Source organism: Caenorhabditis elegans, chromosome III, assembly GCF_000002985.6.
Source record: "Caenorhabditis elegans chromosome III".
Classification (NCBI taxonomy): Eukaryota; Metazoa; Nematoda; class Chromadorea; order Rhabditida; family Rhabditidae; genus Caenorhabditis; species Caenorhabditis elegans.
In genome coordinates, this window is record NC_003281.10 from 420276 (window position 1) to 432723 (window position 12448).

At 35.9% G+C, this 12448-nt stretch overlaps 1 protein-coding gene across 1 annotated transcript; it reads left to right on the forward strand.

Annotated features, from left to right (window-relative positions):
• The first annotated feature begins 9062 nt into the window (after positions 1-9062).
• On the forward strand, positions 9063-11474 carry cec-8 (Chromo domain-containing protein). Its single transcript, NM_064797.6, has 5 exons — positions 9063-9122; positions 9171-9390; positions 9446-9518; positions 9571-9701; positions 9751-11474. Exons 1-5 carry the CDS (start codon positions 9079-9081, stop codon positions 11320-11322), a joined length of 2040 nt encoding a protein of 679 aa, NP_497198.1. The 5' UTR covers positions 9063-9078; the 3' UTR covers positions 11323-11474.
• The last annotated feature ends 974 nt before the right edge of the window (positions 11475-12448 follow it).

The following is a 12448-nucleotide window of genomic DNA, read 5'->3' on the forward strand; positions in this document are numbered from 1 at the left end:
TTCAACAAAAACACAAAATTCACCAAGTTTTGCACATAATTTTTAGTATGGCAAAAATGGCAATTTTCTCGCATTATTTATCAAAAAACTATCATAAAAATCAAACACTAATCCTATTAAACCCACAAAATTTATCAAAATTTATCAAAATATTCCCTCCTTTTTTCAGCGACAACTTTTAAAATTTGTCTGAAAAAGAGGAAAAAAAACTAAAAAAAGATGACGTGTGGGGCAGGAAAAGGTGAAAAAAAAGTGGCAGAGAAAAAGAGAAAAGAGATGGAAAAAAAAACAAAAAAACAGAAAAAAATTCTGCCGATTGTTTCTCTGAATCTCTTTTCTTTTCTCACTTTTAATTTCTCAGAGTTTTATTTATTTTTTATTGATTTTCAGAAAGTTTAGCTTTTGTGGCCGTGGGAGGTGAAAACTCGGCCACCATTTTTTTGACGTGGTGGTGCCAGGCTGTCCCATCAAGGTTTGATCTACAAAAAATGCGGGAATTTTTAGTCCAAAAAATGTGAAGTCACCAGCACGTTCTTAACTATACGAAATCAGTTGAGAACTCTGCGTCACTTCTCCGCTTTTTTTTTGTAGATCACGGTAGATCAAGCCGGAATGAGACACTCTGACACCACCACGTGTACTCCTCGAGGATAAGTCTTCTTCCTTGTTTAAATATTAAAATTGTCTAATATTTTAGCTGAAAATCTATTTATTTACCGCTAGAAGCTAGCTACAAAAACGTAACTACCGCGATTTTTACTTGAAACGCTAAAAAATTATTTGGTGGCCGAGTTTTAGGGAAACTCGGCCACACATTTTTTAAAGGGGGAGTAGAGTTTGTGGGTATTTTGTTTAAAAAGATTAAAACTCGTCCGAAACCACCGAATTTCATAATGAGACTTCACAAAAAATTTCCAAAAATTTTTTATGGCCGGTCAAAATTTCGAAAAAAAGGGCCAAATTTTGCTAAAAAAACATTTATTTGAAAAAAAAAGTTCGGCCACCGAGTTTTATTCCAAGAGAAGCAAAATTTTCAATTTTTCGAAATTCATAAAATCTCAGTTTCCAAAAAAACATAAATTAAATGAAAAATTAAATAAAAAACCCGAAAAATCTCATTTTTACCGAATAAGCGGCCGGTCAAAATTTCGAAAAAAAAAGGGCCAAATTTTGCTAAAATTTGAAATTTCCCACACTTTTCTTTGTCACAGCTGCTGGATTTTAGTTTTTCTGAAATTATCACTTTTTAATCCTTATTTTGGTAATTTATCTCGCCGGAAAAAATCAACGGATTAAGACAACTTTTAGGCCGATTGGCATCCAATTTTGATCATTTTTGGATGCCTATCGGCCTAAAAGTTGTCTCAATCAACGAATTTCCACGAGATAAATTACCAAAATAAGGATTAAAAAGTGATAATTTCAGAAAAACTGAAATTCAGCGGCTGTGACGAAGAAAAGTGTGCGAAATCTCAGATTTTAGCAAAATTTGGCTCTTTTTTTCGAAATTTTGACCGGCCGCTCATTCGGTAAAAATGAGATTTTTCGGGTTTTATATTTAATTTTTCGTTTAATTTATGTTTTTTTGGAAACTGAGATTTTATGAATTTCGAAAAATTGTTAATTTTGTAAAAAAAAATGTCTGATTTGGGGTTTTTTTGCTTTTTCGGTAAAAATTAGATTTTTCGGGATTTTTATTCAGTTTTTCATTTAAAATTGAAAATTGAATTAACTCCCTTCTTCCCCCCGCTTAATTACCGTGATTTTTACTTGAAACGGTAAAAAATAATTCGGTGGCCGAGTTTTAGGGAAACTCGGCCACCTATTTTTTAAACAATAAAAATTCGGATATTCAAGTTTCCAAAAATTATAATTTTCAATTTTCAGAATTTTGAAAAATTGAAAATTTTGCTTTTCTTGGAATAAAAATCGGTGGTCGACAGTTTTTTTACAAATTCATTTTTTTTAATTTTGTAAAAAAATGTCTGAATTGCGGTTTTTTTATGCTTTTTCGGTAAAAATTAGATTGTTCGGGTTTTTTATTCAATTTTTCCTTTAATTTCTGTGTTTTTCTTCTGGAAACTGAGATTTACACGTGGTGTCAGGCTGTCTCATTGCGATTTGATCTACGAAAAATGCGGAAATAATTTTCCAGAAAAATTGTGACGTAAGCACGCTCTTAACCATGCGAAATCAGCTGAGATGTCTGCGTCTCTTCTCCCGCATTTTTCGGAGATCAAAACGAAATGGGACTTTCTGACTCCACGTGATTTTATGAATTTCACAAATTTTTTCTAAATTTGAGCTTTCTTAAAATAAAAATTCTGGGGTCAAATAGAAACAAAAAGTAAAACCAATAAATAAATAAAAAATCGGGAAAATTGAATTAACTCCCTTCTTCCCCCCACTCAAACATACACATTTCCTATAGTTTTATATTTTATTTTTCGCCCTTTTTATTGACATAAATGCTTATCAGTGATGTGTGTGTGTAATCTTTATGTGTCATTTTTTTTTGGTGGAGGAAATTGGGAAAAGAGGAAATTTTGTTAAATTTGGAGTTATTTTAGGAAGGAATTTGGTTAGAATTTGGCTGGAAATTTTTGAAAATTAAAATTCGTGAAAAGTTGGTTTGCTTTTAATATTAAAAATTTGCTTTTAATATTAAAAATTCAAAAATTCCAGTTTTCGAAAAATATTTAATTGTCAGAATTTGCTTTGTTTGGAATAAAAATCGATGGCCGAATATTTTTTTATTCCAATTTTTAAAGTCAAAAGTGTTTTGGCGGAAAAAATGTTTTTTTTTCCAATTTCAATCAATTTTTCCCAAAAAAAGAGACCCAATTATGGTCTGCTAATTATTTAGCAGACCCAATTATGGTCTGCTAATTATTTAGCAGACCCAATTATGGTCTGCTAATTATTTAGCAGACCCAAGTATGGTTTGCTAATTATTTAGCAGACCCAAATATAGTCTGCTAAATATTTAGCAGACCCAATTATGATCTGCTAATTATTTAGCAGACCCAAGCTTACTGTAAATTTTAAATTATTCCGATAATTCATTCTAGAATAAATATACTTTGAATTCGAGAAACTATTGAAAAAAAAAACAAAAATTAGTTTTTAAAAAGTTTCAAAAAATATCATTTTGGTGAAATTTGAGATAATTTGGAGCTTTTTGAGCGATTTTTTGGGTTTTTACGAGGATTTCCATCATTTTTAGCTTCAAAAACTGTGTAAATTCAGCTAAACAATGATTAAAAGTGCCGGAAATTGCCGGAAACCCGGAGAAAAACTTAAAAATCAGACCAAGGGGTGCAGAAATATTTTTAAAATTTGGATTTTTCGTGAAAAGTTTAGTTTTTAGAGTTTTCGAGTAGTTTCTGGTACTAAAAAGTATTTAAAAAGTATTTTATATCATTTTTTCGCTTTGAAAATTCCCAGAAAACTGAGAAAATAATATTTAGCAGACCCAAATCATAACAATTGTAAGGAATAGCATTTTTTTTACAGGTTTTTAAATATTTTTATAATTTTGAAGGTATTATAAAATGTAAATAGCATTTTTAAGCGCAGAAATATCAAAATGTTGAGATTTTCAGCAAAAAATTTAAGGTTTTTCGTAGAAAATAGAAGTTTTCAGGTCGCTTACATGACAAATAATTAATTTTCAGTTAAAAAATCGATAAAAAAGCAAAATTTGAGGTAAATTTAAGAAAAAAATCACGAAAAAGAGAGAAAATGCATGATAATCGGCATAAAAATAGTTTTTTTTTCAGAAAAGTGGAAAGTTTCTCAATGGAGCGCGCTTGCGTTTCTTTGGCGCGGAAGAATTTTTTTCCGAATGGAGATGTTTTATGATGGAATGAAAGCAATTATTTTGTGGATTCGAATTGTTTTTGCACATTTAAATTGATAAAAATCTATTGAAATTAATTATTTATCACACAGAAAACTAGAAAAATGCATGTATTAATTCGAAAATTGGAGAACATTTAAAACGTCCCAAAAATCAATAGAAATTGATTTCTTAACAAATATTTACAGTTTAATTATAGATTACCAGCCGCTGACCGCGCCTACGGCGCGGGCAACGACTGGCACCATTGAAAGTATTTGACACACATACCTTCAATCACTCAAAAAATTTCTCATCATGAAAAAAACTTGAAACACTTAAAACGCGGTTTACTGGCACTGTTACATGTATGTATTTTTCTACCATATGCATGTTTCAAAAATTCACAGACAGTATGAAAACTTTCTGTTACTTTTTGACCAAGACAATAACCTTACAATACCACTACAGTACCTTGACATTATCCTCCACCGACTCCTAACCCAATACCTCTTCAAAGGACGAAATGCCAATTTTTCCAAAACTACAGTAACCCTACCGTATACCTACAGTACCCCTATAGTACCACTACAGTACCTTGACTTGATCCCCCATCAACTCCCAAATAACTACCTCTTCTAAAGCTCTAAGCTCAATTTTTCGGAACATTCCAGAATTTTCTCGATTTTTCTAGAAAGTTCTGGAACATTCCAGAATTTTCTCGATTTTTCTAGAAAGTTCTGGAACATTCCAGAAATTTCCCGATTTTTCTAGAAAGTTCTGGAACATTCCAGACTTTTCCCAATTTTTCTAGAAAGTTCTTGAACATTCCAGAAATTTCTTGATTTTTCTAGAAAGTTCTGGTACATTCCAGAATTTTTCCAATTTTTCTAGAAAGTTCTGGAACATTCCAGAAATTTCTCGATTTTTCTAGAAAGTTCTGGTACATTCCAGAATTTTCTCGATTTTTCTAGAAAGTTCTGGAACATTCCAGAAATTTCCCGATTTTTCTAGAAAGTTCTGGAACATTCCAGACTTTTCCCAATTTTTCTAGAAAGTTCTTGAACATTCCAGAAATTTCTCGATTTTTCTAGAAAGTTCTGGAACATTCCAGAATTTTCCCAATTTTTCTAGAAAGTTCTTGAACATTCCAGAAATTTCTCGATTTTTCTAGAAAGTTCTGGTACATTCCAGAATTTTTCCAATTTTTCTAGAAAGTTCTGGAACATTCCAGAATTTTCTCGATTTTTCTAGAAAGTTCTTGAACATTCCAGAAATTTCCCAATTTTTCTAGAAAGTTCTTGAACATTCCAGAAATTTCCCAATTTTTCTAGAAAGTTCTGGAACATTCCAGAAATTTCCCAATTTTTCTAGAAAGTTCTGGAACATTCCAGAATTTTCTCGATTTTTCTAGAAAGTTCTGGAACATTCCAGAAATTTCTCAATTTTTCTAGAAAGTTCTGGTACATTCCAGAATTTTCTCGATTTTTTTAGAAAGTTCTGGAACATTCCAGAATTTTCTCGATTTTTCTAGAAAGTTCTTGAACATTCCAGACTTTTCCCAATTTTACTAGAAAGTTCTGGAACATTCCAGAATTTTCTCGATTTTTCTAGAAAGTTCTGGAACATTCCAGAATCTTCTCGATTTTTCTAGAAAGTTCTTGAACATTCCAGAAATTTCCCGATTTTTCTAGAAAGTTCTGGAACATTCCAAAATTTTCTCGATTTTTCTAGAAAGTTCTTGAACATTCCAGAAATTTCTCGATTTTTCTAGAAAGTTCTGGTACATTCCAGAATTTTTCCAATTTTTCTAGAAAGTTCTGGAACATTCCAGAATTTTCTCGATTTTTCTAGAAAGTTCTTGAACATTCCAGAAATTTCCCGATTTTTCTAGAAAGTTCTGGAACATTCCAGACTTTTCCCAATTTTTCTAGAAAGTTCTGGAACATTCCAGACTTTTCCCAATTTTTCTAGAAAGTTCTGGAACATTCCAGAAATTTCTCGATTTTTCTAGAAAGTTCTGGAACATTCCAGACTTTTCCCAATTTTTCTAGAAAGTTCTGGAACATTCCAGAATTTTCTCGATTTTTCTAGAAAGTTCTTGAACATTCCAGAAATTTCCCGATTTTTCTAGAAAGTTCTGGAACATTCCAGACTTTTTCCAATTTTTCTAGAAAGTTCTGGAACATTCCAGAATTTTCTCGATTTTTCTAGAAAGTTCTGGAACATTCGAGAATTTTTTCGAAATTTCCAGAAGATTCTAGATTTCCAGAATTTTAGAATTTTCAGAAAATTTCAATTTCCCGCAAAAATATTTTTCACAGAAAATTTAAATTTCCCGCCAAAATATTTTTCACAGAAAATTTAAATTTCCCGCCAAAATATTTTTCACAGAAAATTTAAATTTCCCTCCAAAATATTTTTCTCAGAAAATTTAAATTTCCCGCCGAAATATTTTTCACAGAAAATTTAAATTTCCCGCCAAAATATTTTTCTCAGAAAATTTAAATTTCCCGCCAAAATTTTGGGTCTTACCACGGTGGGTCTCACCACGACGGGTCTCACCACGTTGGGTCTCACCACGATGGGTCTCACCACGATGGGTCTTTTCACGATGGGTCTCACCACGGTGGGTCTCGCCACGATGGGTCTCGCCACGATGGGTCTCGCCACGAAGATCTCGCAGCAACATTTTTTTAATTTTCCAGAAGGTTCTAGAACAATCCAGAATTTTTTCGAATTTTCCAGAAGGTTCTGGAACATTCCAGAATTTTCTAGAATTTTCCAGAACCTTATTTCCCGCCAAAATATTTTTCACAGAAAATTTAAATTTCCCGCCAAAATATTTTTCACAGAAAATTTAAATTTCCCTTCAAAATATTTTTCTCAGAAAATTTAAATTTCCCGCCAAAATATTTTTCACAGAAAATTTAAATTTCCCGCCAAAATTTTGGGTCTTACCACGGTGGGTCTCACCACGACGGGTCTCACCACGATGGGTCTCGCCACGATGGGTCTCGCCACGATGGGTCTCGCCACGATGGGTCTCACCACGATGGGTCTCACCACGATGGGTCTTTTCACGATGGGTCTCACCACGGTGGGTCTCGCCACGATGGGTCTCGCCACGATGGGTCTCGCCACGAAGATCTCGCAGCAACATTTTTTTAATTTTCCAGAAGGTTCTAGAACAATCCAGAATTTTTTCGAATTTTCCAGAAGGTTCTGGAACATTCCAGAATTTTCTAGAATTTTCCAGAACCTTCTGGATAATTTCAGAATTTTCCCGAAGTTTCCAATTTCCCTTCCAAAGACGGGAAGTCAATTTTTCATAAACTACCGTAATCCTACCGTACTCCTACAGTACTCCTACAGTACTACTACAGTACCCCGACCATATTCCACTACTAACCGCAAACCTATATCTCTTCAAAAGACAAAAACACAATTTTTCATAAACTACAGTAATCCTACCGTACTCCTACAGTACTCCTACAGTACTACTGCAGTACCCCGACCATATCCCACTACTAACCCCCAAACCTATATCTCTTCAAAAGACAAAAGCTCAATTTTTCCTAAACTACAGTAATCCTACAGTACTCCTACAGTACCTCTACAGTACTACTACAGTACCCCGACCATATCCCACCACTAACCCCAAACCTATATCTCTTCAAAAGACAAAAACTCAATTTTTCCTAAACTACAGTAATCCTACAGTACTCCTAAAGTACCTCTACAGTACTACTACAGTACCCCGACCATATCCCACCACTAACCCCAAACCTATATCTCTTCAAAAGACAAAAACTCAATTTTTCCTAAACTACAGTAATCCTACAGTACTCCTACAGTACCTCTACAGTACTACTACAGTACCCCGCCCATATCCCCCTACTAACCCCAAACTAATATCCCTCCAACAGCCGATAACGCCTTGCCTTTGTAAGCTATGACGTCACTTGTTAACAAACGGACACTATTTTTTTATATATAGGTAATGATTATTTATTTTTCTACCCTGAAATTTTATATTTCCCTTCTCGGGTACTTAATTTTCCGAAATTCCAGTAAATCTTTTAGGCTCCAACCCCTACTACAGCTCTCCGAAACCCGGAAAGGGGCGGGGCTTAACTAATTTTTTTCCAGAACAATAAATTACTGGCCTGCTTATCATGTGGTTAAAAATGTCCCAAGCCCCTTTTTTTGGGGTCTCACAGCGAAGAGAGTAAGTGCGCTTCATAGACATGGTGCATCATGACAAACACCGTCACGCCAAATTGCAGACAACATAATTTTGGGATTTAAATTTTAGGATTTTTAGAAATTTTTAGAAACTTGCACCAAAAAATAAAGTATGGTTTGCCATATATCACAGATTTTTCGAGCTAATTAATTCAATAAATTTTCTATAATGACGTCATCTTTTTTTAAAAAAACCTCTTCCACCGTGACCCACTGAACCCTGTAACATCTGTTATGGGGTCCAGCCGATGCATATAAAGATGTCTAATTCTCTCTCAACACGCCTCGTCGAACCGCGACGCGTCACATCAGCGTTTCCCGCGCGTTTGAAATTTTACGCGTCCACCCGTCTTTTTGTTTGGTTGCTCCTGACAACGGATGAATCTCAAAATAAATTGAGTTTCTGATGTTTTTATTTGAAGTAACCAATTTTTACTTCAAAATTAGATTTTCAACCAATTTCTGAATTTAGTCCAATTTTCGCTTGTATTTCACTGACTATCCCCTAAAATTAATAAATTTTCAGTTGCCTTAATGGATTTCCATATTTGTTTAGTCCTAGCCCCTAACTTTCGTCGTAATTTATCAGTAATATAGGTCAATTCACTCCGAGCTTCAGATTTTGGACAAAATTGTGAAGCTTCAGCCCTTTTTGTCCTAGAAAGTTCGAACCTTGTCGGTTTTAAGACCCTTTTTCGAGAAACTAGTTTAAAAATTACTGGAAATTCCCAAATAGTCGATTCTCTAGCTTGGCACAACATTTTCTTGTCAGACCCCCCATTAAAATCGATTTCTAGTCTCAGCTAATCTCCTTCGCTCACCATGCTCAAAATTGACCTAACTTCCCGAATTTATCCCTAATGAGAGACAATATCGACTCAGTCACCGCAACATCTGTTATTGACCCCACACCTGCGTTACTCCTTCCTTTGTCTCTTATATGTTCTCCAATTCCTAATAATTTTAGTTTTAGGAATAAAAAATCAACCATGGCCAGAAAATCCAAAGGAAGCCGCTCATCCACTCGAGCTGTGTCAGTTTTTTTAAATTTGAAATTTCTCCTGTAACCTCCAATTTTCAGAAAGCAAACCGATCATTTCCAAGTTGATGTGAAACTCCAAAGTCGTCCCGATCATGTCAGAGCTCCAAGGGCGAACAATGAGAATGTCAACTATACCCCAGTGAAAGAGGCAAAGATTCAGAAGATTTTGGACCATCAGCTGTATAATACTCACTATGTCGAGTATCAGGTGGAAATGAGCGATGGAACGGAAGAAATGTTGACTGAATTTGATTTTGATGTAAGTTGTTTTTTTTTTAATACGGTGGTAATTAACATTTTTCTTGAAATTTCAGAACAAAAAGACTCAAAAGATGCTCGCAGAGTACAAGTTCAAGGTTACAGAGCTGGAGGATGATGGAAGTAAAGGTAAGAAGCTTGGAAAAGTAGTTGAAAACTTTGAATACAAAAAAATTTACAGAATACGTTGTGGAGAAGATCGTCGCCCATCGTTACCCAAACGATAGGCTGAATCAGCCTTTGTACCTCGTCATGTGGCGCGGGTTCCCCGATCCGGTATCTAACACGGAAATGTGGGGAGAAGAGCTTGAGGTTAGTGATCACAGAGTCTAGTTATCATCGTTTATCTTAATACTTTCAGAACTGTCAAGAGCTTCTCGATGCCTATAATGAAGAGCATGATATTGATCTTTCAAAGACAGTAATGAACAAGCCTCCGAAGAAATCAAAGCACCAAGATACTTCTGACGATTCTGAGGAGTCTGAAGATGAGGAAGAAAAGTCACCCAGGAAAAGATCCTCCAAGAAACGTCGAGCTGCTTCTGTTTCTGATTCCGATTCTGACTCCGACTCCGATTTTGACAAGAAGAAGTGGAAAAAAAATAAGGCCAAGCGATCCAAGCGTGATGACTCTTCTGATGATGACTCCGAAATGGAGAGACGCAGAAAGAAGTCGAAGAAGTCGAAGAAATCTAAGAAGTTCAAGAAATCTGAGAAGAGAAAGCGTGCAGTGAACGATTCTTCATCTGATGATGAAGATGAGGAGGAGAAGCCTGAGAAACGCTCCAAAAAGAGCAAGAAAGCTGTCATAGATTCATCTTCGGAGGATGAAGAAGAGGAAAAGTCCTCCAAAAAGCGTTCCAAAAAGAGCAAGAAAGAGTCCGATGAAGAACAACAAGCTTCTGACAGTGAGGAGGAAGTAGTCGAGGTGAAGAAAAATAGCAAGTCGCCAAAGAAGACTCCTAAGAAGACCGCTGTCAAGGAGGAATCCGAAGAATCTTCTGGCGACGAGGAAGAGGAGGTTGTGAAGAAGAAGAAGTCCTCCAAGATAAACAAGCGAAAAGCAAAGGAGTCCTCGTCTGACGAGGAGGAAGAGGTTGAAGAATCGCCGAAAAAGAAAACAAAGTCCCCAAGGAAGTCTTCCAAAAAATCGGCTGCTAAGGAAGAATCGGAAGAAGAGTCCTCTGACAATGAAGAGGAGGAGGAGGTTGATTATTCCCCGAAAAAGAAGGTCAAGTCTCCAAAAAAGTCCTCCAAGAAGCCAGCCGCGAAGGTGGAATCGGAAGAACCTTCTGACAATGAGGAGGAGGAGGAGGAGGTTGAAGAATCTCCCATAAAGAAGGACAAGACTCCGAGGAAGTATTCCAGGAAATCAGCCGCGAAGGTGGAATCGACAGAGTCCTCTGGCAATGAAGAGGAGGAGGAGGTTGAGGAATCCCCGAAGAAGAAGGGTAAGACTCCGAGAAAGTCTTCCAAGAAATCAGCCGCCGTGGAGGAATCGGATAATGAGGAAGAAGACGTTGAGGAATCTCCGAAGAAGAGAACGTCTCCAAGAAAGTCTTCCAAGAAGCGGGCCGCCAAGGAAGAATCAGAAGAATCTTCGGATAATGAAGTAGAGGAGGTTGAGGACTCCCCAAAAAAGAACGACAAGACTCTGAGAAAGTCTCCCAGAAAGCCAGCCGCGAAGGTGGAATCGGAAGAGTCCTTTGGCAATGAAGAGGAGGAAGAGGTTGAGGAATCCCCGAAGAAGAAGGGTAAGACTCCGAGAAAGTCTTCCAAGAAATCAGCTGCTAAGGAAGAATCGGAAGAGTCCTCTGACGATGAAGAAGAGGAGCAAGCCGAGGAGACCAACGGATCCCACACCGAGAGTCCAACAAAGAGCAAGACCGATGAGTCCGATAACTCTACGTCCTCCGATGAAGACGACGAATAGAGTGGCACACTGACATGATCTTCAATTTGTTCTTTCGCATCTCAATTTTTTCCATACCTGTCCTGTTTCTCTTATTCCATTTGAACTTTAAACTATCGATAATTCTCCATAAACTGAATTTTTTTGTTTACACCGAATAAAAATTTTTACTCTACATATAAAGTTGAACGGAAAAATCTAAAGTTGAAGCAGAAATCTCAGAAAAAAAGTAAAATGGCAACAAATATCATGGATCCTATTTTAATTTTGGAAATATCACAAATTTCGCGGACCTCGGAGCTATTGATTCAGGATTGTAGAAAAAGTTTATTACACCATAACCACTTACAAACTCTTGTAAGTTTATCGAAGTGGAAAAATTGTGAGCTTTTTGAACAAAAATTAGTTAAGATTAACTCCAAGATACTACTGTAGTGGTACTACCGTAGAGATATTCCGGCGATTTCTTACATTTGGCATAAAAGGTATGTAGCTTGGTTTAGATTCTGAACTTCAGAAGTCAGTGAGATCAAACTTGGGCCGAACAAGTTTTCTTTTGTTGGGCCTACGCTGGCTTGTTGCCAGCTTAGCTGTTTAATGTGGAATTATATGTAGAGAAACCAAAAATGCTCAAAAAGACGCTAGAAAAAAGTTATAAAAATGTTTAAAAACAAAAGCTCGATGTGCCTTGAATTTTAATGCACCCTCATTTATGTACCTCTGACACTTGGACCCAAACTTATAGGGACCTCAAAAATTAGTCTAGCAAAAAGAAATATGGTTATGTATTTGCACCGACCTAGGAACACGAAAATGGTTGGAGATTGTTAAATGAGTACCAACTGAAGTTTGAAGGTGATCTCCCTTTTGTGGCACGTGGTGTCAGAGTGACTCATTTCGTTTTGATCTACGTAGATCTACAAAAAATGCGGCAGAGTACTCAACTGATTTCGCATGGCTAAGAACGTGCTGACGTCAAATTTTTTTGGGCGAAAAAATCCCGCATTTTTTGTAGATCAAACCACAATGGGACAGCCTGGAACAAGGTGTGTGGGTATATTATCTCATTCAGTTCTACTTTGGAACAGGAATTCGAAATGAAGCTGAAAAAAATTGTTAAAACCCCTTAGAAAAGAGGCATGTTAAA